This window comes from Mus musculus, chromosome 15, assembly GCF_000001635.26.
Source record: "Mus musculus strain C57BL/6J chromosome 15, GRCm38.p6 C57BL/6J".
In the NCBI taxonomy this organism is placed as follows: domain Eukaryota; kingdom Metazoa; phylum Chordata; class Mammalia; order Rodentia; family Muridae; genus Mus; species Mus musculus.
Window position 1 is genome coordinate 27857881 of NC_000081.6, and position 27470 is coordinate 27885350.

The 27470-nt window shown below is 47.1% G+C and overlaps 1 protein-coding gene across 9 annotated transcripts in view; it reads right to left on the bottom strand.

Moving 5' to 3' along the window:
- Window positions 1–27470, bottom strand: part of Trio (triple functional domain (PTPRF interacting)) — a 295200-nt gene that overhangs the window by 127232 nt on the left and 140498 nt on the right. For all 9 annotated transcript variants that reach the window (XR_001781509.2, XR_001781508.2, NM_001081302.1 and 6 more), the window contains exons 10-11: window positions 23427–23549; window positions 13281–13472 (exon numbers count right to left, since the gene is read on the bottom strand). Coding sequence is in view for 7 of the 9 variants with exons in the window: in NM_001081302.1 (NP_001074771.1) it covers window positions 13281–13472; window positions 23427–23549 (315 nt within the window). In the remaining 2 variants the exon portion in view is untranslated. The remainder of the gene's footprint in view (window positions 1–13280; window positions 13473–23426; window positions 23550–27470) is intronic.

The window sequence follows — 27470 nt, forward strand, 5'->3', positions numbered from 1 at the left end:
AGCAAATGCTGCTCCAAGCAATAACCAACCCCTTAGCAAAGTGGACTGCACTGTTCCCCTGATGAGTCCAAGCGTTTAGCCTGCTGTGATGACCAAGTCAGTGGACTTTCCTAAGCTAACAGCTGCCTTCCACCAGACCAGTGGCACTGCGAGGGTGGTTGGCTAACCAAACACAGAACTCACCCACTGGGTTCCAATGACAGATACACTTGATCATGGCACTACCAGAGCCCTCTGCCCTCCCAAGATAGGTATTTATTAACAATGTGTTTCTTTGCATCTGTACTGATTCTGTTCAAAAGCAATGGAAAGAAGAATCCTTGACTTCCTGTCTCCTAAAATCTCAGCAGTCTCCTGCTTGAGCTCATGAGCTTTGCTCAAGCTGTCCCAGGAAGGCTGTGCACAAGTGAATGGAACAGCCCAGCACGCTGCCACGCCTGCTCCTTTACCTTGCTCAGGGTTCCTCCTGCACACAGGTGTTGATCCCGGCCGGGGCACCTGGTCTGGTCTGGGGAGGGGCTGACAGCTCTCCTCTGACCTTCACTGTAGTGGACTCTAGAAGCTGACTGTGGACTGAGGAGGGAGTGGGGTGCTAATGAGGGGGGGAGCCTCTGCCACATTCCTCTAGTCTGGACAAGTGCTACTGAAAGTAAGTTACAAAGCACTTAGACAATCTTTATGCATTGATAAAGAGCTAATCAAAGACAGCCTCTGGGCTGGCCCTGAGGTGCAGCACACAGGTATGCGTACAGGCAACAGCACGGGGACAGAGGAATAAATGTTCCTGCCACATGTGACTGTGGTCGTCTGTGTCTATGACAGCCTGCCTGAGGTCAAAACAGATGAGACCTTGCTGGGCAGAAGTGCTGGCCTTTCCTTACCTGGTCTATCACTCAGTTTCACCTACAGGTCATGGGCTAATGTGAATGGCAAGTTAGGGCTGCCTAAAAGAGTCGGTGAGAGTATATATAAAAAGAGGATAAATCAATCAGTCACTATTGCTGCCTTTCTTTTAAGAAAATCTCATGATAAGACAATTCATAAAGTTTTACATCTTTTATGAGTACCTTTCAAAACGTATCTAGGCTCCTCAATTATCCTAAACTAGTCACTTAGTCTGGCAGACTTAGCATTTAAGCCCTCTTACCCTAAAATAGCGTAAGATGCTATAGGTCAAGGAAAGGGTGTAAGGGGAATCTGAATTCTAGGGGAAGTGCCAGGAATATTTAGGGGTCAAGTTTTGCCCTTCCACACAGCAGAGCGCTCTCTCTCTCTCTCTCTCTCTCTCTCTCTCTCTCACACACACACACACACACACACACACACACACACACACACACACAGGCATTTCCCCTCCACATCCTGGACATTCGGACTCCAGTCACTGGTGCCGTGTGCTCCCCACCTGGCCTGCCAGTGAAGTCCACAGAGATAAAAACACTCAGAAGACTACAGGAAGTGACTCTGGGATGGCGCAGATGCCGAGGAAACAGGGGCTGAGGCTATATATAAAAAGCATGATGTCAAAGGCCTGAAATACTCTTACTCGATTTGAAGGAGAGTCTTAGAGAAAGGCCCTTTGTGATGCCAACTGAGGATGGACTGGTGCATATACACAAAGTTTATTTTTTAGGAATTTAAAATCACATAACACACAATACTTAAAGTGCCCCTGAACAAAAGACATTTTAACTCTCTAGGATATTTGTGAAAGCCATAAGTCAAAGTTTCCCAAGGATAAAAAATAATGCACTTCTGTGCAAACTGATAATCTACAGTGAAAAAAATCCATCTTTATTCAACAGCAAGAAGAGAGATGTTCTATGCAAATTCACTGCAACCTGGTTTCTGTATTTTAAGAACCATAGAACTGTCAAGACACAGGCATAGGCAACACTGTCCCCTAGAGACCTTAAGAGGCATGGCCGGGCCTTCAGTCTAGTAATGGGAGTTCTGAAGATGTGTAAGCTGGGGTGGGTGTTCTGCAGAAAACTGCCCCCAACTGGACTGGAAGCAACCAGAGGCATGGCCATGGACCAATAAACAAAGAGAAAGATGGTCTTGGGAAGTGAAGTAATGTGGAGAAAAGCTCTGGGACAAAGATGTGCAAGGCTCTCGTCTCTCCCCAGCACCAGGAACGATCCTAACGCCAGTTCTTCACCCATTGACCTTGGCCCTACACTTTCCTAGTGGAAAGTCCCTGAATCATCTCATCTCTAGAAGAGGGTCCTCTCTTCATCACTCGGGGAGGAATTTCTGTATGAGCTGATGGTTCTGGAAAGGACTGGGCCATAGGCGGCTAAGGGAGTCCCGAGGCATGGAAGAGACTCAGCAGCAATCTCTGCACTGCAGGGGAGGCCATGCAGGCTGTCATCAGTGTCACCATGGAGACTGATGCAGAAGGTCTCCGTGCACACCACCTGAGAAGCCCATGGCAAAGTCCTTGTGTTCTTTACCTGTAGTTCTAGCTATGAAATGGGGGAACTTCACCGACTAAGCCTTCACAGACCGCAAAGCTACTTTGAGAAAGAGTAAGCTAGGTACACGGATGGGCATACTAGCTTGCGGCCAGGGCTCTACACACAGAAGCTAGTGCCACTGAGACCGATGTCCCTGCCCTCGGCGGAAGGGGGAATCACTTAGCCCAGTGGAGCTGTGCGCACTGCAGAGGCAGTGAGAAGTCTTGGTCACAGCTCCCCAGCGCTGCTGCTGCAGCTACACGTTCTGAGCAGAAGCGAGTGGTTTCAATAGCAGCCTGCAGGTGCCAATGCAGTAGAACAACCTCTATGCACACAGCACGTGATTTTAGTGCAGGCGCAAGGAACCGGCTGGAAAGGGAACCGTTCCCACTACCTACAGGAAACTCCTCTGCCAGAAGTAACCAACGGTATGCTGAACACACGTACCTGCTGTCTTGGTAGGAAATGTAGTGTGTGTCTCCTCTCTGTGCACTTGTGTGTGGGTGATGGGTGAGCACGCCCCTGAGCATGTGCAAAGGCGGGAGGACTTCGGATGCCCGTTCCACCACTTTCCACTTTATCCCCCTGTAGCAGGGTTTCTCTCTTAGCCTGGAGCCGCACTGGCGGCCAGCATGCCCCAGTGACCCTCCTCCTGTCCCTGACTATGCACTGGGATTTTCACTGGAGTGCTGGGGTCTGAAACAGGGCTTCTCATGCAGGAGCAGCAGGCACTGTCATACATTGAGCTACCGCCCTCCCTGCCTGAGATGTAGGGGTTGAGAAGCACCTGTCCTTGTGTGGTGTGTTGAGAGGACATCAGATGGCACGTATGGGGTGGAGGCAGAACAGAGAACTAAGATCGGTGTTGCAAAACGTCACTGCTGCAGGTGTCAAGTGTTGGTACGAGGAAGAAACCCACAGCGGCGCCACGGCAGCTCCACGTGCGATAGGGAGCAATGTGTGGGCTCTGAGGGCTGCACACTGTGGACAGGTGAGATGAGGCTAAAGGCAATGATGAACAGCCAGGGACAAGAGATGAAATGTGACTGACAGCCGGGGGACTGTAGGACCAACCGTGTGATCCAAGGGACTCCAATGATCTGGACACCGTGCATGCCGCATTATCCCAAGAAAGAGCTTGACACTTGGAAATTTTCACCTTTCTTTCTCTTCTACAATACCTCCGACAAGTCAAATAATCTCTCCTCAGCATTGTGACAGTTATAAACACAGGGGGAAGCCCCTCCTCCATCCAAGTCATTTTATAAATGCCTACGGTCTGCTGCAAATGTGCTGGGGTTGCAGGGGAGGGGGGCACTGTTTGATGTAAATAAATTAATTTTGAAAATGACTAATGTCATCCTGAAATAGTTTGCAGTGTGTCAAAGTGTAATTTAATTCCTCTCTGCAAGGAAAAAAAAAATCCTCCAGCCTGGAAGTTGTGACCACACTTCTACAACCTGTCCGCCATTCCCCTCGTCTGTTTCATCCCTCAACCTCTGCGGGCATGGAGGAGAACCTGGAGTTCTCTGGTATCAGATCTCTCCCGAACATGTTGGACTTTCTGTGGTGGGCTAGAGAACTGAGCAGCAGGTCTGTGTGACTCAAACAGCATCCAGATGCCAGCTTCTTTCACAGTCTGATTGTTCCCTGGACTAAAGCTAAATGAGTTATTCTGGGCACAGCCCTGTGGACAACCAGAAACACAGCTCCCTTCTTCATTAAACACACAGTACTGCCACCTATGTGACATTCAAATGTCCTCATTTATAGTTTTATATAAAAGCATCATCTCGCCGTTTTCGCTAATAAAACTGTCGATGCAGAGGTTTCTGTTGTGACACCAAGTCTGTCCTCAAAGAAAGATAAAGAGGTTTCTAACACAGTAAGTTAAAGGATGCCTGAGTTCCTGTCTCCAAGATGTCTCATACAGACAGAAGGTTCATAACAGGTTAAATGGCAATTCAGAGATCTGATGGGAAATCTCCGATGGAAGGTGACAGCAAGTGATGGAGTCGGGCTGCCCTCTGGGCCCAGAGCATTTGGCGTGAGTGGTCGTCCGCTCCTATCAGCACATCTGTCAGCAAGGCTGATGCAGCAAAGACAGCTCTGGACTTCCTTCTTCCTAGCATCTTCCATGTGAGACCAGAACCCTCCACTGATTTCGTACCCTGCAAATCTCGAGACCTTCACCTGGCCTTTTATTCTCTAGATCTCTGCCTAGGACTAACATCAACCTAAGTAAATATATAAAATCAGCTTTTTAAAAATATTATCAACATTATCAAGAAATTGAGGGACACATATGTATCTTAGCATTCAGGATACTGAGTGAGAAGGATGAGGCAGGAGGATCATTCAGGTCATCCTGGGAGACTTGCTGAGTACCTGGCCTACCAGGACTATATAGTAAGACTCTACTTAAAATACAATAGCGACAACAGCAACAACCGCAGCAGCAACAATTACTACAACAACAACTATAACAACAACTACTACTACAACTACTAGTAGTACTGCCATCACTACTCAGGTGTCTGCCCGACCACAGTTCACCAACAGAACCGTTGTAGTAGGCTCCTAGTCCCCTTCTGCAGTCCTGAGAAACTCATCATGTCTGGGAACCGAGTCTCCAGCTTGCTGAAGTCCCGGTCTTCTCATAATATCTCCTCTTCCTCATCTTGTCTTTCACATGTCCCAGCCACACGGAAGGAAAAGCCCAGCCTAAAGCAGGTGCCAAGGGCATCACACAGTAAGATTTCTGCTGCGAGGATCAGGGGCCCCGGGCAGAAAGCCTGCTCCTTCCCCAAACCGCTTCTAAGTTTTATGTTTCAAAAAGGGAAGAGAAAACAATGGGGCAATAACAAAACCAGACTACAAGCCTAACCTGTGCGGTGCTAGGGCTGTCCTGGGAAACCCCAGCAAGTACACTGCTGGCGATCGATCCCGTTCTACCTCTCTGCTGATGTGAAGTGCAGTTAGCAAACAGAATGTACGTGTTAGAGGTACACTCAGAACATCTCATTTCTCTCTCAGTGAACCAACACCCTGTGTGATTCATAAAACTAGCAGGAGACCAAGAGGATCCCTTTAAGATAAAGTGTTGTAAGATCACATATGTATATTCCTTCTCCATTGTACTCATGAAGACCTGTAAAATACCATTCCTGATGGTGCATTAAAGTCCCGCACTGCATTAACCAGGCTGTAATACAAAGTACTGATGAAGGAGCTAGGGGCAGCTGTCTAGTGAAAGGTGACCCTTCAATGACTCTATAATAAAAAGGGAATCAGTGTAAAGTCGTACATTTACAATCCTGACTACAACATTAAGCTGTAAGTAAAGACAATATAGTGGTCAGTTAATTTAGTGACTACTATGCATTCAGTATATTAGAGTTGACTATAGTTTCCAATAATAGTTTCTAACTTCTGTAGGCCTCCTTTTCTTTTTTTAAATTTATGCATGCGTACCCTCGTGTATATGAGGAGAACAGAGGGAACTTACAGGATTCCATTCTCTGCTGTGTTACCTGAGTTCTGAGATAGGAGCTCTGGTCAGCAGTATTTGTAGCAAGCACACTTACCCACTAAGACAACTCTATGGGCCCTACCGTTTTTCTTTGTTGGTGCAGTACTTTAAAAAGACAAATTTCTTGATTTTAAGTCATAGTTTTAAATTATTCTTCAGGGGGAAAGTGTTTAGGGGCTGGAGAGCTGTCTCAGAGGTTAAGAGCACAGACTACATTTCCCAAGTATCCCAATTCAGTTCCCAGCATCTGTGTTGGGTGACTTGCAACTGTAACTCCAGCTTCAGGGGATACAACGCCCCCTCTGTCCTCCATGGGAAACTACACTAAGAGTGCATCCTTGTGTGTGCACACTAGACCTAAAGTGCATGCTCAAAACACCCCCCTCTTACACACATACACACACACACACACTTTCCATGAATTTCTCTGAACAAAGCCCTTCCCTTCTGGGCCGCATCTTACACTCCTTCTGCACTTGTCAACACAAACATCTTTGTCATGCTTACTAAGTGGAAAAAATCCAATCGATAAACAGAACATTTATTTTGCTGGGATCAGAAGTATTTGGTCATATGTGCAAACGATTCATACAAATACGAATGGCCCATGAAGGACAGTTTCCATCAGAATGGGCTCTCCGTGTCTGAAGCTGGAGACCATGGTGACACAGGTCTCACTGGGGGCTCCACGGTGGTGAAGAACACAGGTTACAGGGAGGAGACTTCTAAGGAAGGGAAGGGCAGAAGCAGATTAAGTGGTCACTGCTTATCAGAAACAGCAAGGTTCAGAGCCGTTTATGCCAACTTCACTACACCTCTGCATCTGACTTTAAAATTTCCATTATTTTGTACCTATCAAGGAAGTTATTTAGGGGCCAGGAAGCTTGTGCTGGCAGTGACTGCCTGGAGCTGAGGCTGGGGCAATGGAGTCTCCAGTCCTGGGTCACTGGGACAGGCAGAGGGCTGCGTCACACTAGCACAGTTGCTGTAGATTATTTTAATGCAGGTTACATTTCCACAGAAATTGTGCAAATGACAGAATCTGTTTTCTAGACAACCCTACCTATAGAAGGCTCTATAACGCTCTTTTTATGAGGAAGTCAAACGAGATATGAGAGACACAGGGCTGGACGACCAATGCTCAAAGTCGGATTGGATGCTGCCTGCAAAGGTGCTCGCTTTCCTGGGGTTACATCAGTTTGCTTGCTCGTTCTTCCATCAGGTAAGTCAGGAAGCCGAGGGCTCCAGAAGACAGAGAGACAATTTAATGCGGCAAGAGAGCTCTTAAACAGAAGCTGTTGACTACAAACATCAAATCAAGTTCCTCTGGCAGAACCTGGGAGATCTTTACCTTCCCACCACCAAGCTCACTTCCAGGCTAGGCATCCGGATGCTAGACATCCATGTCTGGTGAAGTATAGTGTAGCAGGTTTGCTCGAGGAGATCCTGGGTGGATTCTTCTGTACTGCACTGACCAAAGGAACCTCGCTTATCGCAGAGAAGTGGATTATTCATTATTTGAGAAGTATTTGGTCATATGTGCAAGTGATTCATACAAATACGAATGGCCCATGAAGGACAGTTACCATCAGACTGGGCTCTCGGTGTTATAATTAGAATAATTAGAACTCTCATTATTGCTAAAACCTGCACATGACTGCGCATCGCTTCCCTGTTCTAACAGCCCCCAACTGGAAACAACACAAGTGGTCTACAATGGGTAACTGGTGTAAGTATGACACACTCATGCTGTGAAATGCTACCCAGCAGTAAATGTCAGGAAGTGTTTTGATATGTGTAAGGAAGCGAATGGCTCTCTAGGATTAATTGGGATGGAAGTACAACTACAAACATCCATGATTCCATTTATCTAGAATTTCTGAAACATCAGAAATAATAGAGATGTGCAGTGTTGATTACTGGTGAGGCTGGAGACAACTCTAAGAAGGATGGGAGCAGAACCAGAGAGCTGGAAGCATTCAGGCCTCCGGCTTCCGCAGGAACAGGAGCAGACTATGTTCCACCATGAGAATGCCAGACAATTCTGATGGCAGAATGACTCTCTGTGACTGCAGTGTGGACAGTGGTGGTTACACAAATCTGTACATATGATGAAGCATGAGTGGGTACACAGGTATGTACATGTGGTGAGGCTGGATAGACAAACAGCTGGCATTTGATAGGGTGTGACCTACAGAAGGCTCCCACAGAGACCGAAGCAAGGCCTGGGTGGGAGAGCCCTTGCAGGAATTAAGGCAGCAAACAGGCTCTGCCCCAGAACGACCAACCACCAGCTGAATCCGCTGTAGGATGGCTGCTTCATGCAATAAGCCTTGCGCACTGACAGGAAACTGCCAGACATATGGCAGGCTCTCTGGCTACCAAAGGGGAAGAGGGAACTGTGGCCTTCCACGATGGCAGCATGGACAAGCCCTGGGAGCTGCCTGGGTGGGCTTGGTCAGGCCTGAGGGCGGCAGCTTGGAGAGCTCCTCTGTGCAGGAGGAAGCCAGGGACATTCCTTTTCCCTTAGCTTGGGCTCCTCTCTCTGCTGCTCCCTCAGGAGAGCTGAGGCCTGGCTCCAGGAGAGTCGAAAGGGAAGCTGACCTGTTTGTTCACTTGCTAGGAATGAAAATGAAGTCAGACTGGCACCCGGAGACAAAGACGTCTCCAGGTGGCTGCTGGGCCTTTACTCTGCTTTCTGAATAAAATGAAAGGTTCCCTTTTCCCCAGGCACTGCTCAAAAACAAAAATGTGGCCAGCCGACAGTCAAGTTTGCAGGAGCACGGCCAGGTCTCTCTGCTTGACCCAGGCTGGATGGCAGCAGCCTGTTTCACTGGGGACCAGGGACTCTGAGAACAGAAGCCAGTGCTGGGTCACTGAATCAGCCCCAGGAACAAACTGGCTGCAACCCACCCAGTTGCCACCCAGTTGCCACCCAGTTGCCTCAAATGACCCATGAATGTCAAAGCAGTTAGTAACTAAGCCAGGAACTAGAATGGTGCTGAATGCATGGAAATGGCGGAAATTGATTATATGTTTACTGGATCCAGAAATAAAAAATACCATTCAAGGCACTAAACTAAGATCAGGTGCAGACTGCTATTACTTCACAACTTTGAATGAAGTATCTAAGTCTGGGATCGGCTAAGTAGCGGGGACACAAAGGAACCAGACCTTAAACTACCAAGCAACACCAACGTCCGAAGCGTGCTGGAGCAGCTGCGGTAGCTACTGTGGCTCCTCACACATCAAAGCGGGCTCGGGGCGCATTTCACCACAATTGGGTAAAAGAGTGAGCCAATGACCAAGCAAGCATAGGAGAAGTCCATTCAGTAGGAAAGGAGGACAGAATAATCATCAGCATAAATGTCAGACATGGTAGGAGAAGTAACAAGGCTGACAGGAAAGGATGCTGAAGGCTCAGAGACCTCCCAAACAAGACCCAAGGAAACAGTGGGCTGAGAGAAGGATTGCAGGGAAGCCCAAGCCTGGCAGCATTCTTCTGAAAGGGGCGGGGCATCTCATGGTGACACTGGGAGCAAGTGTCTGCAATGCCTATAAATCTGGCTTTAAGGGGGAGCTGGGGCTGCCGGATCCGGCATGAAGGTACAAAATAGCTGCCATCTGTGGAAATATGTCCTTTTCTCTATTCCAGGACCAAGTGTCACCCTGTGTCCTTCTCTGGGGTGGGACAGTCTAAGGCCACAGAACACTTTAATGCTCTCGCTCTATTCAGCTCATGCATAAAGCAATAGACAGGGAAACCAATTTCAACACTAACAGAAAAGAGAGATGAACAGACTCCTGTGGTAGAGTGGCCATGATCTGGAGGTTGTGGGCCAGAATCTTAGGTTGCTCCCCAGAGAGCCAGCTCCCAAGACTCTTCTCGGTGGGACTACCACAGATAGTTGAGCTGGCCATGAGTAAGCTGCCTTCCTGACCAGGGACCTTCCAGAGTGAGTTGTTATGGGACCGTATCATAGCCAGAGACTGACCACGTGGGAAAGAGGGACACCCACACCGAGGAGAATAAAAATTTACCCTGGGAAACTCTGCATGGTGACGGCGCCTTCTGTGTCAGGGGCCTCGTCAGGTGACTTCCACAAAGTTCTATGACCTTGTCTGTGACAGACATGTTTCTTAGTTATTTCTCAAGGTCAATGTCTAAAAGTACTGCCTTGTGCAATCTATCTGTTAGCAATCCGCCAATTTCTGATGATGTCATGCAAACACTTGTCAATTTAATGTTTCCATCTTCTTGGTCTTTGTCTTAACTTTTATTTTCATTTTCAATTCACTGAAGTTCATCTAAATGCCAATGACATTGATCCATGATCAGTGATCATAAATCCAACTGAAAGCAACCTTTCTCCTTGTATAAATCTATTAAGTATCCCCTCCTGGGGAGGAGGCACACCATACAGAAGGACACTGTAGGCACAGTAAGGTTACTCAGGAAGAGATGAATCTTCTGAGGGAGAGTATGGAGCTAACATGAAGCCAAAACACTTGGAGGAGAAAATCCTGGCTTGTGACAAGCCTATAGGATACTGTCCCTGGCTACCTTGTAAGCCACCTAACACATATGGGCCCTGCTACGCGTTCCTCACTAGCCACCAGATATCCCTTTATCCTGGGTCACCTTAGGTATAAGCATCTGAGAGGAAGTGATTGAAATAATTATGCCTACTGTGATGTCACCGACTATAAAAAGGAAAGAATAGGCCACTGAACCTCCTCCAGTCTGGGAGAAAGTCACTTTACCCAGAAGATGGACTGGGGCCTTCTTAGCCTGGAGACCCACAGACACTAAAAGTCAGAGTGAAAACCAGTCAAACCTGAAGTGTTTCTATTTCAAAATAGTTTGCAGACCTAGTGACAATACAGACTCTGTAAGGCCAGCTACTAGATGCTTTTACAGTATTTTCCCTTCAAAGTGATACTGATGTCATTTAAAACAACAACAACAACAACAACAACAACAACAACAACAAATCTTAACGTCATCCTGTGCAAAGTGCTTTCCTCTCGGCTATCTGATATGTCTGTGTGGTGAAAAGCATGGTACCACGGATTGCCTCACACAGAGACTCTGTCTCAAGGACACTAACCCTGTTCCTAGGACTGCTAAAAGCCACTAAAGAATATTCCCAGGAGACAGTATAGGCAGGTACCGCACTATGCATTATAGGAAGGAGTCTCATACTCTCCCAAGTTGCTGTCAATTTCCTGTGGCTTCCCACCTTCCCACACCACCCTTCCCACCTCTTCCATGGCACCTAACACATTCCAAGCATCATCAGCATGCTGCGTGTTCACATGGAACTGGCTGGACGCGTGCCATCTGGCCTACTAAAGGCTTCTGGCTGGCCATCATATCTGATCAACTCTGATCCTGTTGCTCTCTCAGCTTTGATGTGAACTGTGTAGTACAAAAAGGAGTAACTAACACAAATCAGATAACATAGGAACACAGGATCCTAAGGCAACATGACCAGTGTTGTCATGGGTGTGTGCAGAGAGCTCCAGAAAATGTCAAGAATAGCAGTTAACAGTGGCCAGGGCAGGGGAGGGAGCAAGTCCCAGCCAGGGAGGATAGAGCCATAGATCTGGGAATACTGCATCCATCAAGGGCTGGATCCCTGGAAAGGAGGGAGAATACAGCCTCAAAGGTAAGGCTCTAGATGCGATGGATGGAACCTATGGGTCCAGAGGGAGACAATCTCCTCAGGCTGGTAGCTCAGGAAAACAAATTTGACGTGCTGTGACAAGGGCAGGTTGTGGAACAAGCTAAGCTGGGAAGTAGGGGTGGCTTGTGCTCAACACCAGGCAAGCATGGAACTCCATCCAGTCTGATCACACATCCACACTAAAAACTACCTGGAGAAATATCCATTGAACATGTTTCCTGAGAAAGATGGACTGTAGATATTTCCAAGTCTGTCTTAGCCTTAGGTATAACTGAGAGAGTAGAAGGATGCTACCTGTGTTGGGTTTTCTATTCTGATGTCTAGCTCAGAACCATGAAGTCCTGGCCCTTCTGCAGAAAGGTCTGAGTGCCAACAACTACCAGACCAGACCAGAAGAGGCACAAACACCAGGGTCTCTCTGATTTGCCGACTGTTCCCTCTACCACTTCACAGATGCACAGGGTTTCAAAGGAAGGGAACATCACTGTCCTGGAGTTAAAGTATCTAACTTGCAGACAACCATGCTGTGAACAAACTGCCTAAGGTCCCTGAACCATACTAAAGGCCTTTACCTATGGGTACTAGACTCTGGATGTCTTTCTAAACAAAGCAAGCCAGATTTGCCTCTCTCAGTTTCTCCCAGTGATTTTATCTTTCTAGATCCTTCTTCTATTTCCATGAGTTTTTGTGTACTTAAGCTTAGATTAAAGCAACTCTTCATAAACTCCCATGCATAGAGAGGCGTGTCACAGCATGTCACAGCAATTTGTGAAGGTTCTTTGTGGAGCATTTTTTTTCTCAGTCACCTAAAATTAAACTTGATTTTTAATGTTATTAAAAAGCCCCACTTGAAAAAAAATAAACCGGGCATAGTAATGCCATCATATAATCCAAATACTCAAAAGGCGGCGGCGGGATCAACTGCCTGCTTACAACCAGCCTGCATTACATAGGGAATTCAGGGCGACCATAGATTTCACAGCAAAACTCTATTTCCAAAAACAAAACTAAAATGTAACATAGTAATTTCTCTAATGTAATTTTGTGATATTTACTAAGTAAGATAAGATTTTATTACTATATATACCATATATATAATACATAATCATATATATGCATTATATATAATATATAAGATCTATGGTATATTTAAACTCCATACAATGTAATAGAACTTTAAGGAGCAGGTAAAAGTAGTCTGCTAAGAGCAGAGGGCCACCATGCTTCACCCCATGACCAGGCACTGTCCACAAGCAGGATCTGACAATGGAGCACTATTCCTCTCTAAGGCTGAAAAAATTCTTATTCCGCTTCTTGTTTCTCCTGCTCATCTCCTGACCCACAAGTCTCCCCTGACCCCCGACTACGGATGACCCCAACAAAGGCAAAGGTGCACTCATGTGACAAGGACAGCCAGCTGCAGAAGCAGAAGGCAGGAAGGCATCTTCCAGGCCTGATGCATTTGGTACTAATGGGTCCCATCTTCTCACCTGCCACCTTCCGGCCAATGTCTCTCATTATGAGAACATTCAGATTCCTTCCAACAAGTCCAAAGACCCTCTCGGGCAAACTACATTTTGTCATTGTATGATGCCTTACCTCTTTTACGTGCGTGTGAAATGACACAGACATGTCCAGCAGGATCTTTCGTTGTTCAACTCGCCGAACAAAATCTTGTATCCGGTCTTCAAGCTGATGGGCAGCCTGATAAATCTCTTCGGGGTCACATTCCCCCGTCTGAGCCAGCTGCTCTGCTGCTTCTAGCAGTTTATCTGCGTTTGTGTACGTGTTCTGCACGGGAGGATACCCAGAGAAACAGAAGGTGAGCATTCAGCAAACCAGCCGGCACAGGAGCCACAATCCACGGCAACCAAGAACCTATCAGCAGCGATGCTGATCGTTTACTACACTGGGTAGACAATATACAGTAAGGAGCGATGACGTCAGGAGGTACATACATCCCCATCAGTACCCTTTTCTGACCCCAAGCAAACTGTTAAGCACTGGCCAGAATGGCTCATGACTCAAAAGGCTGTTCGGCTTTTGCTAAGCTGGAGTCAGGAAATGGCCCACAACCACAGAGGTCCGTTTTGCTTTCTCCTCTCATTTTTACAGCAGAGTAAGTGAGCTTTCCCCATCTCTGCTTCACAGCACATGGCTCTGGAAGGAAAGGAGTCTCCCAGTGGCTGTAACAATGTAGCCAGTGTAGAAAGCAGCTGTGGTATGGAAATACGTGGCTCTTGTTCTCTGAAGACGATTCTGCTTCAGTTCTTGATAAACTTGTGGCCATGGCTGTGTTGCTCACATGAGCAGATAAGCTACAGCCTGTGACAGTTACTGGCAACTGCTCCACAGGGGCATTACTGCTGAGAGGAGCAGGAGGCGCGCGCGCGGTGTAGTCAGAGCAGCCTGCCCTACAGCAAGGACAGAACTCCCACCTGCGGCTCTGCTGAGACGTCAGTTGACTCTTTCATCCTCCTCCTTAAACTCCTAGAGCCGAATAGGGCAGGTAGCTCACTGAACAGGTATAAGGTGGCCCAAGGTATGGGAAGGGTGTCCCTGGGAGGGATGGGGTGGGGACAGGCTCAGTGAGTGATGGGGCTTGGAATAGGGAAGCGAGGCTCCCATTAAACAGAGAGGACTTCTGTATCAGTTTCTTTTCTGCAGCCTGCATCACAATCTCATAGACTGGGTGAGATGAACAAGAAGTACCGCAGCCCAGGGTTCTGAAGCCCAGGATAAGGGCTACATCTGATGGCCTTGGTGGCAGTCCCAACATACTTTGGAGCATTATAAGAGACAAACTTGCACATGTTTCTCCTGACCCCTCTTCTCCTTACAAAGCCACTAGGAGTCAGTCATGGGGCATCTGCCCTAACCCCAGACCCACCTGTGGACACCAGCCTGACTCATTTCCTCTCCTACTGCATCACAGTGGCGATTATCTCAATACACAGACTTCTGGGGAGGCCACACACACTACACCAAACCACAGCACTCCGTTTCTGATACCCAAGGTTTCTGTGCATCTCACAAAGCAAAACTAGACTAGCTGATGCTCTAGAGGTTCCTTATAAGGTGAATTCCTTATAACTGTTAGCCATGTGAAAACCAAAGGAAGACAGTCTCCTTTGATGGGGGACAGCCTGTCCCAACAGTCCTATCCCAAAAGAAGACTGACAAATGGAAAGGCCTGTAACTCCTGGATTCTATGTGCGTGAAAAATCACCTTATACCTGGGACCAGTTCCCTGAACAGAATCTCTTACAGGATCCTAGGATCTTCGTAGCTTACCCCTCCAAACCCTTTCAACCTCTAGATATGACAAGATTCCAAAGTACCATTCATTATTAGGAACAGCACTGATTTTCACTACTATGACAAAGCAGCAGAGATGGACTAGCCTTATACATGAAGTGGTTTAGCCCACAGTTCTGTAAATCAAAAGCTGAAGATGAGGTGGTCCCTGGTTTGCCTCTAGTGTCACAAGGAAGGGAAGAAATCATATCTTAAAGCAGAAAGTCAGATAGAGACAGGGGTCTAAAATCTTTCAAAAGTGGGTCTCGCTGGAGGCTAGCTGCAGGTGCAACTCCTAAAGGCCTCTTCTCCTAAACTCGTCAATAGGAGAGCCAAACTCCCAACGAATGGTCCTTTGAGTGATAAACAACATCCAACACATTTGGAGAAAGCGTGGTCTCCAACTTGGGAGACTAGACACACTCAGCCATAATCAACTGTTTCAGGAACAGGGAGGCTGGGGGCTGAGTGCAATTACCAGCTCAGTGTACTGTCGGGAAACCAGACCCCTGAGAGCAAACGTGTTTCTGAAGTAAGGAATCCTGCTTTCTCCCTGACTGTCATCTCAGCCCTGAAGTAATCTAGCTTGATAAGTGACTCTTTCATTGACAGTGTCCCCCAGTAGGAAAGCACTACTGGATTGCCAAGAGCCTTGCTATGACATCAGCAGCAGTAAGGAACACTGGGAAAAATATGGCTGCTAAAGGAGCAGGCATGTTATGAAGACACTAAACCACAGCCATTCACTCTGTGCCTCATCCAGAAAATGGTGCTTGCACAGAGGAGGAAAGAGTTTGTCCTAGTGCAGAGCCACATGTGGTGCCAGGGGTGAGGGGGTGAGGGACGGAGACAGGGACATCAGCACTGGCATCTGAAACCCCAGCTAAGCCTTCCTTGCAACAGAGCCTTCCTGAGTCCCTCCGTCATGGACTGAGCTGTGAGAGGTTTCGAATGCTCATTGACGAACTATCCATATCATCAACGTTGGCTTTTGAGCAGCTACTCGAAACCCTATAGAAGCCCTGTGACAGGGACGCCGATTCACTTCCACTTCCCTGTGGCAAACTGAGGTTTGCCAAAGCCAGTCAGCGGAGTGGCCGCTGTTGACGGCCCCGAGACCTGGCGACCTGAAGCTGGTGAGTGTGAGGGGAACTGAAGGGGCAGGCCTTCTCCTTTCTTCAGCTTGAGGGTCCCCCTCTTTGGGGCATCCCTTTTATACTCATCAGGGAGATTAAAGGACACGATAGCAAGGGCGGGCCATGGAGAGCAAAGCATTTCCTCTTTCTTGAGAAACAGCTTATGTTGTGCAAACAGCATAATCTGGGACCTGAGCAGTGCAGAGGAAGATGAGTGGTCCTCCTCCTCCTCCCGCTGCTCTCAGCCACTAGGGCCCGAGTCTCTCCAAAGATGGCAGACACTGTATTTACAATAAATGGAAATGCAAATTTCTAGATAATAGAAAGTGAATACTGAAAGTCCTAAATATGCCTACCCCATCAAAACACAATGAGCAAAGAAACTATGGATTAGAAAAATCTCTAAGGTATTTTAATACTACTGAACTGGAGAAAAAGAAGGAAGGGCCACTGCAGAGAAAACTAGATGCTGTGGGTATCATCAACTGCTGTATGGAAGGCACAAACCTCCCAAGGATCACTTGTCATCTAGGAAAGAAAAACACAACAGATATGGGGCAAGCTCACCGCTGTCCCTCAATGCAGACATATGCCACAGAGGGGGAAAGTCAATCGTAATCATGGCATGGGCAATCTAAAATTCTTAACAGAGGCCATGGAAAATTCTATGTGAGAGATAAGGCAAAATAGGTTAACTTGACACAAGCTAGAGTACCCAGAAAGGAGGGAACCCCAATTAAGAAAATGCCTCCATAAGATCTGGCTGTAGGGCATTTTCTTCATTAGTGATTGATGGGGGGAGGCATCCACTCAGCCCATTTGTGGGTAGTGCTATCCCTCGGCTCACTTCCTGGGTTCTCCAAGAAACCAGGCAGAGCAAACCATGTGGAGCAAGCCAGTAAGTAGCGTCCCTCCAGGGCCTTTGCAGCAGCTGCTCCTGCCTCCAGGTTCCAGCCCTGCTTGAGTTCCTGTCCCAACTTCCTTCAGTGATGAACAGTGCTGTGGAAGTGTAAGCCAAATAACCTCTTTCCTCCCCAAACTGCTTTGGTCATGGTCTTTCATCACAGCAATAGTGACCCCAACTAGGGCACTGACTACTGTTTACATCTGTTAGCATTTGACCAGAAACAACCATTATTTTCTCCGGGTAGGTGGGTGTTCAATAAACTAAGGTGGGCACAGCATAAATACTGGCAACATCATCTACTTTAGGTCCTGACATGCCTAGCTACTGTCAAAGGACTGTCATCGTCAGCCATCTATATGTTCTAAATCAAGGAATGGAATTCTGAACACCTTCTGTCATGACTCCCTCTTTCCCTCTCTCCCTCCCTCCTTAATGTATTCTTACAACAACCTGGTAAAGGGAGATATTAATATCACTTTACAGTTAAGAGACTCAGAAAGACTCAGAAAGACTAAGCTGATGGTAACACAATCAGAAAGACATAGTCATCTTCTTAAGTTTCAGGACATGTCATGGGGAAAGCAGCCTCAAGGACCTGTTGTTTCTTTTCTCTTCTCTGCAGTCTGAGGACCTGACTAACTGGTGGGCAGGTGCTGCACCGATAACTTCAGCCCAGGGGGAAATGCTTTATTAAAAATAATCTGTCCTGAATTCTCCATTGTTAATTTTAAAAGACTAAAACACAATATATCTTTATATTAAAAGCTAAATTAATTAAAAACAAATGGAAGCTTGTTATATATGTGGAGAAGTTCAATTCATATTACAAATGTGGACATAACATTCTCCTAGAAAAACACTGAGCACAGCAGGGACACCCACTACTCTCCTGAAAATGTGGGAAGAGCTTCGTCGCGTGACAAATTCTCAGACCCTTATCTAGGAAGACAAGGTGATCACAAGGCACATAAAAAGCTATCCATAGACAAGCTTCGAGGAGGCTGCCTTGGGGCAGGTTACGACACAGGAAGCTGAAGTGCAGGGTTGGGCAAGCATCACACAGTGGGACCTATGGAGAGACGCTAGGCCACACTCACCAATGTCTGTCAGTGCCCCGCTGCTCTCGGGAACCAGCTGTCATAAACTAAGTTTCTCTGGGCTTTACCAGCCTGTTGCGATCACAGCTTATTAAATTTAATAATATGAACTCAGAAAACTACTACTAAGTAAAAGACTGCTGCTCAAGGACCATCTTCTCTTCCACCAGTCACCTTCAAAAATCTTCACATGGAACGCGTTTTAAGTTTTTGGGTTTTGTTTGGTTTGGTTGTTTTTTTGAGACAGGGTTTCTCTGTATATCCCTGGCTGCATTTTAAATAGTACAGTAACACAAGAAGATGCTCTCTAGCTGGGCATGTCACACAGCACACAACAGCCACATCAGCCAAGATGTACTCACAATCACCGCACAGACAAAGGACGGCTTCGCAGTTGTCACAAGGAAGTTCCTGGCTCGGCAAGATTGAGCCAGTGCTCCCTGGGGAGGCCATAGCAGCATCTGAAACGGACACTGAAGCCCTGGGCACCGACTTCAAGGATGGGCGCCTGAAAAAAGCCAGCCTAGCGCTCACTTCCACCACGTCAACATAGGAAGTTCTGTCAGGGTTCCTCCTTCCTAGAACACTGGGATTGCTCTACAGAATAAAGCTATATTTAGCTCATTTTCAGAGAACGGAGCCATAGGCTTTCACTGCTTCCTGCTTTAACCTGCCTCTGCTACTTCAACAAGCCACAGCTCTCTAAGTTCAGGGAAAGAAATGCTTTATTAAGCAACTTGCTACTTTAAGATCTCTAGGGGGCTGGAGCGATGGTTTGGCAGTCAATCACAGTTGACTAGAGTTTGAGTCCCACCACCTACACAGCAGCTCACAGTCGCCTGTACCTCCATACCCAGGGGGTCTAAACCTCGTTTGGTCTCCACGGGCACCAGGTGTACATTTGGTGCATAGACATAGATGAAGACAAAATGCACACATATAAAATAAATAAATCTTTTAATAAAAAGGAGCTCTTAAACAAAATCAACTTGAAATTAATGATACAGAGAAATCTGGCAAAGAAAACCCATTTTAACAAAGAAAAGGGATTTGTTTTGCTCTACATCTAAAACTCTGTATTCCCTCTGGGAATGTATTTTACTTACTAAGAGCTCCTGCCTCAAAGTTTAAGGTCTAACAGCCCACTGGCCCCTAAAATCCCAAAGTCCGTGAAGCAGGCAAAGATGAGGGGCTGAGTTGGAGCTGCAGCCCCTGTTACCCTCCTAGTGCTAAAGCAAGACAAGCAACTCTGTTCTCAAGGAAAAGATAGGTTTGAATGAAGAGAGCTTTAACTCTAAAGTGTGCTTCCTTGACAGAGACCCTGTCTAGATTCCAGCTGCCATACACATCTGTACTGAATACTGAAGCCAGGATAGGAGCCATGACTTCTCACGGGTTCAGGGTTGTGGCTCCATGCCTGCCTTGTACCCTGTCCCGTGGAGAGGCCTCTCACCTGCCTATGATGGCACACTTCTGAGGCAGAGCAAATGCCCTGCCGTACAGAGTCTGAGAGGATTGGGTCTTTGGGGCACTGTGATAGCCCAGGTGTGAGCGTGAGCCTGCACGCCAGTAGTGTGTCCTCCCCTTACTGACCACTCATGCCTGCTACACAGAGAATTGCAGCTGCATCAGATGATGTAGGCATGGAAGCGGGTGGCCGGGGGAGAGCAAGAGCAGCAGAGCGCTCTTCTCCAGCTGCCATCTCCAGAGCAGATGATGCTTTTCAAGAGAAGAATAATGGTAAATACTGGGAAGAAGCCGCTGAAGATGACAGCATCACTGAAGGATCCAGGACCTACAGGTAATGATGCTGGCATCAATGAAGGGTCCAGGACCGACATAATGGGCTGGAGCACAGGTGGAGAGGCAGAGATAAAAACTGGGAGACAGAAACAAAACAAAAAACCCAGCAGCAGCCACACTGAGGTAGAGAGTCTGAGTTATAAGAGGACAAGCTGGCTGCACACGTGCAGCCCTCTGGCCCTGGAAGGCTGGGTTCACTCAAGCCCGGCCTCCTGACCTGCAGCCTGACCTCTTCTTGAACAGGGGCCAGCCTCCAACAGCCTTCCTCTCTATGCTACAACAGTCAGTTCTTTAACTTTTGTGTCCTGGCGTAGGTCTCACGTTCTATTACACATAGCCACTCTGCCACAGGCCATGCCTGTTGAGAAGGCCGAGCCTGAAGTGGCTGCTCGCACCCTTGCCCCCCCCCCCCCTGCACCTGATGTGTGGTCTGTGGTTGTTTGAAAGCAGGAGGGAGTGACAGTGGGTGCAGGTATCTGAAATGTGAGCTAATGTATCCCTGGCATCTCTCTGCATGCGTCTGATTTCCACCGGAACACTTTCACTGTGGGTAAGGTGACTGGCCACCTCTGGAGTCTCAGATGAGCAAGTATTGGGACTCGGACCGGGGGGCTGGGGGCGGGGGCAGAAGGAACAAGCAAGAACTGGCCTCTCTGTTGATCAGGGACGGAAAGCCGTTCACAGCACACACTCCTGTGGCCTTGGCTTCCTGGGAAACCTTCAGGCAGATTTGTGCCTGCAGTTCTGATGACTGTCTTGGACTATAGCCCACAGTTTACAGGGTTAGGTTAGCCACAAGTGGAGAATGGAGAGAACCACAGGGCTGCAGAGGAGGTAACGGGAGTGGCAGATACTCTTCTCCTGCATATTAGAAAAATGCTCAAGAGAGGTGAAGGGTCCCCGGTCCGAGAGCATGACGAAACGTGCCCTGGGCAACAGCCTGGCCTTCTAGAGCTTGGGTGTTTGCCATTGTGCCCTGAGATTCTTTGGTTCCTGCTCATGTAATTCAAATTTCTCCTCAGCCCAAAGTAATTTTGGAAGTAGCTTATCATATGAAAACAATGAAGGAGAGATAAGAATACACTTTCTATATTCTGTTATAATAAAGCGGCATAGCATTTTCTGGGAAATGAAAGCAGGAGACCCCACGGTGTGTAGACATGGGGAGAATTCTGAGCCACATCCCAGGGCTGCAGACCCAGGCACCAGACCCACCTCTTCTCTGTACAGGTAAGCAGCTTTTAGAAGCGAGGTTTTAAAAGTGTTTCTGTGGTGGAATGGGACTTGGGGACCATTTGTCATTTTGTAATTCCACTCTTGCATCCAAGTTCACAAGGTTAGCAGGCTGTGAGGCTACAGTGCTCTCACTACTCTGCTCTTCCCTTAGTAACTGAAGCCTTCTTCCGTTCTAATACTTTATGCCTCACATCTATTGTCTAGGGCCACTCTGACGCGTAGTTACGATTTCCCTGGTAGAGTGTGGAGAGCTCTTGGGCTTGCTCCTAGGATTTTGGTAAGAATATTTACATTTTGCTAGGACAAGGAAGTAGGCTCAGACAAGAATTTGACACTGGGCAAGGACAAGGCTCGAGATGAATACAGCCAAGGAATATAATGTATTCCTTGTATCCTGGTCATCCCGGTAAACCTGTGGACACAGGGAACGTGGGACTTCGCTTATTACCTTGTTCGTTTCTTGACTACTTTGATCTAGAAACGACCCTATTCTTTGCATGTACCTAGAATGGCATAAAAGGAGACTGGAAAAAAAATTAACCCACTTCAGCACTGGCTGCAGTCGTGTTATATTGTGTTGTCTGATTGCCTTTTTATTTTTTAATCCTCCCTCCCTTCCTCGAGACCCTGTTGATTGACTGAGCTGGCTTGGTCAGTACATCTTTTTCTGATACCTTGCATATTTCTTTAAAACTCTTAGTATTTGTGTTTTAGGTATGAGGAATAAAATAAACACAGGACTAATCAATATATAAGCCGTCCAATTGGATAATCTGTTTTTTTAACATATCCAATTCTTCCATTCATTGCAATTATTAATATTTTGGGGTAAATTATTATAACATATTTTATAAATTTTTTTCTGCATGAATTTTGTTCTCACTTCTTTTGCTTTTTTTTGCCCATCTTTTTAAAATTTTGCCTTACTTGATTTTCTGTATCATACCCCACAGCAGTAATATTTTCTGTTTTCACGCTTTCTGTGGTCATTCAAAAATTCCAAGAGGCCTCTCACTGTCTAAGGCCTCATCGGCCTCTCAGCACATACTTCTGTCCTTTGGTCTGAGTCAGCTGGCTGGTTTTTCAGCTTTGCCTGACTCTTGAATACCTACTAGGTTTATCTTCAGTTCACACAGTAAGTCCTTTAACCTACAAGTGTGTTTACCGGTCGCTTTGCTGACTGTGGACAGCGCCCTCCTCTATACACTCCTGTTTAGTCATTCAAGCAGGCAGGAGCCGAACAGAGCCAGCCGTAGGTGCTCCTTACAGGGAGGTGAGTGGCAGTGCCTGTCCTCACGGGGCTTCAGTTCCATGGCACGAACATCACCCCTACTCAGCAAATGCTCTCTTGGTTTTCTGGTAGACGCTTAGGTGGGAAACTCCCAGTCTTGGCTACACATTGTCTCACTACGGAACAGGAATTCAGGTGGGTGCAGAATCCAAGGGCTCAAGTGTCTTCATGTCAGGACCGCATCCCCCAGACTCTAACATTTGTGACTGAAGAACCAATGTCTAATGCTCCTTCTCGCAGGGGCCATGATCTGTTTCCCACCTGTAAGGTCCCGTGATATTCTAACTACAGTGACCATAATCTGTCTGAATTTGGATTTGTACAACTTGGATGGCCTATTTTATGTGTCCCTATGTGAAGGTATTTGTTTTTGTTTGTTTGGGGCAGGGTTTCTCGGTTAGCCCTGGCGTCCTCGAACTAGATAAAGCTGACCTGGAACTCAACGAGATCGCCTGCCTAAAGGCCTGAGCCACCACTTCTGACTCAGATGACTTCTTCTGAAAGCAGCTTTCCTCCATTCCTTTACATTGTCCACAACTGCACATGTGTGACTTTCCAGATCAAAGAGTCCTTTTGCCGGTCAGTGTCAGCCGACACTCAACAGATCCTGTGCTCTGAGCACCCTCCACACATGGTTCCAGCCTCCCCAGCACACAACAAAACTGGAAACAGACAAGCCAAATGCCAGGCCTGTCACTGCAGAAACCTCAGAAGGGCTGTTGTTCTCCAACTCTAAAGTGAAAGCCACAGACTAGCCTAATAAATAAAAGAATTCATCCAAGACAACTCGCTTCAAAACACTACCAATTACAGGGGCTGACTCAGTAGATGGAGTCCTGCTGAGATGAGGATCACCTTGCTAGGAAGTTAATTTAAGCTCACTAAACAACCTCACAAGGCCAGCGAAGGCTAAGTCGCCTTGGGTTTGTTAAGACAGACCTCCCGCCTGGCCACCGGGTATTCAGGGCGCTCTCGTACCTGTGCGACTTCCTCGAAGTCCTCGTGGCGTTTCTGCAAAGCTCTGGCCCGGTGAAGGGATTTGCCCACGCCCGTGTGTTTGCTCAGAAACGCTTCTCCGTGGTTCTCTATCCAGTCCAGCACCTGCAAAGAAAACAGCCACACGGGCCATAAACACAGCGCCCACCTTGCTCATTGCTTAGGCCAATCTAGAAAAGGTTCGTTCCTTTTCAAAAATTCTGCGGCAAACATGAAGCAAAACAAAATACATTACTAGGAAGAGATGCCTGGATACTGATTTGATTCACTTTGTAATTATATCTTACATCTGGTTCTCCACCGGGACTGTAACCAACTTTTATATTAAAGGAGCAAATTGTTCTAAGTATAAACACTGCATAAAATGGTGATTAAATTAAATTTCACCTTATCTGAGGCATGAGAAAGCCTCCAAACTGACTGGATTTTGTGTAAGAGGGTAGACACGACACTCTGCTGGGCCCATCAACAAAGCTTCATAACTCAGGTGATTCAAACAACGTATCCTATAAACTGTGAGCTATTATAACAGCCACACATCCCATGCACTCAATCAGCGGGCAAGCTGGTGTTCTGTCCTCACGGCCGGAACTTAGTGGCACAGCTCACTGGTACCTGAACTTTTGAACTCACACAACACCAGCAGTATCTAACAGGATATTTACATTACATCAAATGCACACTTAATCTGGGTTGGAGAGTGCCAGAAAAACTATTAAACGATCCCTTTAAAATGTTACAAATACATGATGTACATCTGCCAGCGTTAACAATGGGCCATTACATTGTCCATGTTTGTGACTATGGTGCTGCTCGATTCTGTTAGGTTAACCAAACGGAATGCCTTGAGTTGGGTATATGTGACAGATATGTCTGCTCACACGGTTCTCGAAACTAGTACGTCCAAGATCAAGGTGCCACCATCACGTGAGGGGCTGCGGCTTCCACAGTCCTCCAAAGGCCTGGGGGTTGAACAGAATCTCCCAGGCTCCTTTTCTAAAGGCATTAATCTCATTGGCGAGGGTACATTTCCTGGGACCTAACACTCCCAAAGGTCCTGCACACTGGTATTGCTGTGCTATAGATTATATTTCCACATATGGTTTTGGGGAACACAACACTCAGATCAGACTACAGCAGGTGCCCAAGAACACAACTCAAAGCGATCTCGGATTGATATAGAAATGGGGCAAATCCAGGCAGACAGTGGTGCAGGAACATCTACTAATGTCAGAAGTCAGGGTGAACGCTTGGTCCACAGTGGATGATTTTAGAGTGGTCAGCTGGACAGGCTGCACAATAAAGGCAACCTGCTCTCCGTCACTCCACACCTGAGGCCCTTCCGGCCCCTTTCCACACCTGAGCATCCATCCTTTCTGCACCGTCCTATTCCATACAGATGATGGTGAACCTTAACAAACCTCCAAGACCCTGCAGAAATCATGTTGGAAGTGGGCTTAGGAAGTGGAGACAAGCCTGGGAGTAGGTGCTCGGGCCGAGGCTACACGCTCCTCCCATTCTCATGCCTGGTTCATTTCAGATCCTTACCTGTCCACGTCAGTACTGACAGTCACCTGCCCACCATCCCTGCTCCCTGGATCCATCTGTCTGCTGTCAGTGTGGTCTAACTCATCTACCCGTTCTGCTGACTCTGCCCTGAAAGGTACCACATTTCCACGTCTTCCACACCCGCCCCTCTGCACACAGCTATGATCTGACTGCGCGCTGGGAGGAAGTTCCCTATTTTTTTTTCTCAGCTTCAGTTTCCCTCCCAGTCAGCGGTGATGAGCATGCGCAGTTGAAGATTTAAATGTGTCCGCATGACCCACCACGGCAACCATGAGGCAGCTGCGCGGCACACACACCTGTCGTTGGAATTATAAATGCAGTGAGGGACTCCAAGCCGACTGCACTCTCTACTGGCTGCCCAGGAGATCTAGGTCTCCTGAGGAGGCCTTCGTAAGTGTGTCTCACTCCCCTCTGAAAAGCAATGTCTCAACCTCGAACCATTTAACGACTGTCTCCGTGAGCATGACCAACTCCACACAGAACTGGGGAGTCCACCAGGGAACCCTGAAGCTTCAGGGCAGCAGTCAAGATAGACAGAAGTTCACTGACAAGTTCATTGGGCGTGGCACATTTCAATATGTGAGATTTTTATTTGTAAGTTCTTTATAATAAAGTTTTAACAAACAAACAAAAGAAGTATTTTAAAGTTGAAAAGGATTTTGCCGGGCAAACCTAACATCTAAGCTCCAACCTATCGCCTACCTGTAAGAGCTTCTGGAAGGGATAGAGGGGGGAAGACTTTCAAGAAACAAAAACAAAACAAAACCCTACAACTCTTTGTGGTATATTCTTTATATTCCTTAACTTAAAAACAACAACAAACCAAAACCAAATCAACCAACCAAACAAACAAACAAAAACCCAGGGCAGTGCAAAGTCAAACGCTTGGCAATTCCTCTCAACTTCCAGAGACTTGAAGCAAGGCACTGCTTCGCAGTGTTGGAGATAAACATTTGCTGGATAGGTAGAGGGAGCAAATCCCCACAGCTGAATCTTTTTTTTAACCCTGAGAGAAGTACTTCAGGGACTATAGCTTGGAAATACAATCTATCTGTGTGGCTCAGCCATTTTCCCCTTAGCACTGGCTCTTCCCACCAGGAATGTAAAATTACTGCTGACACTGTGTTTCCAGCAAACACAAAAGCGCCTGAAGTGATGTGCACGTACCCAGCGCTTTATTAAGATAAGAGCAGATGGTTATGGAATCCTGCTGAAGTTCCCAAGCCTCCCACAAGGCTACTGTCTCTTTAGAAAGCCTGGGTAAAATTTCCTTCTTGGCAAGGAGACTGTGGATTAATATATTTGTGAAAGTCACAGCATCTTAAAGACATGTGCACAAACCCTTCATTTAAATATAAGAAGATTAGCAAGTCACTGGATTTTTATCACCCTAGTCCAGCCGCCATCTCTGATCACACTTGTAGCCAATGGTTGTCAATTCTGTGTCATAAAAAAAATAAAATAAAAATCCCAGCCCCATAAATAGGGCAGGATGGGTCTGCCCTCCCCCTTAAGCTGAAGAACAAGTCAAAAGTTAATCTTTTTCCTCCCTACATGGCTCAGAAGCAGAGCAAAGAATCTAGGAGGCTAATACCACCTTCCTCTCTATGCAGAAGGCAGGGTGCCAGCATCTTTCCTGTTCATCAGCGCCCTCTAGTGGACAGCTCCAAGGTCAAGGCACTGAAAAGAGTGCAGCACTTACATGCTTCAGCTAAATGTGCAGAAAACTGCTGACGGTTTGACCTGACTCCCCCTTTCGTAAAGAAAAGGAAATCACTGAATAATGACAAACCTGACCATGATGATGGCACAGTGGGCTTACATGAACTAACAGTCATCTTGCCACCTGAGCACCTGCTGCCGAGACAGGCCTGCACTGTGCGTACAGGAAGCCTCTGGCTCCCCAAGGAACCACAGAAGGGCCATCATCACTCTCAGTCTGCAGGGGCAGTAGGAGTCTTGGTTATTCTGCAGAGGAGCCAATGTGTAGGGTAGGGAGGCAGCCTCCCAGTGTTTTCTTAAGCTTCTGTTATTGCCTCTTCTGGGTTGGCACAGCTGACGGGCAGGTGCTGCTACTGCGGGAAGGAGAAAAGCTCTCCAGCATCGGAACACGACTGGGAAGAAGTGGTTCCGCAGAGTACAGACTCAAACTGGGCGAGGGCCAGTTAGCGAGTGCTCGGGACAAGCCCCGGCACGTTCTCCTGCGCAGGGGTAGGGTTCTAGCCATCTTAAAACCACACCCAGCCTGTAAAACAGTGTTCTGTAAGAGGGTCCTACTCCCTAATTAATGTGCCAGACTTTGGGGACTCGTCTCTCTGTGACTATTAGTACAAGAACTTGTGACAGAGTGTAATCTTCACTTAGCCCTTCAGTGTGTGCCTGGAAACACTGTATTTGATTATCGGACGTGTCCAGGTTTCGCCGCAAGTCCACAGATCACAAGGCTTTCTAAGGTCT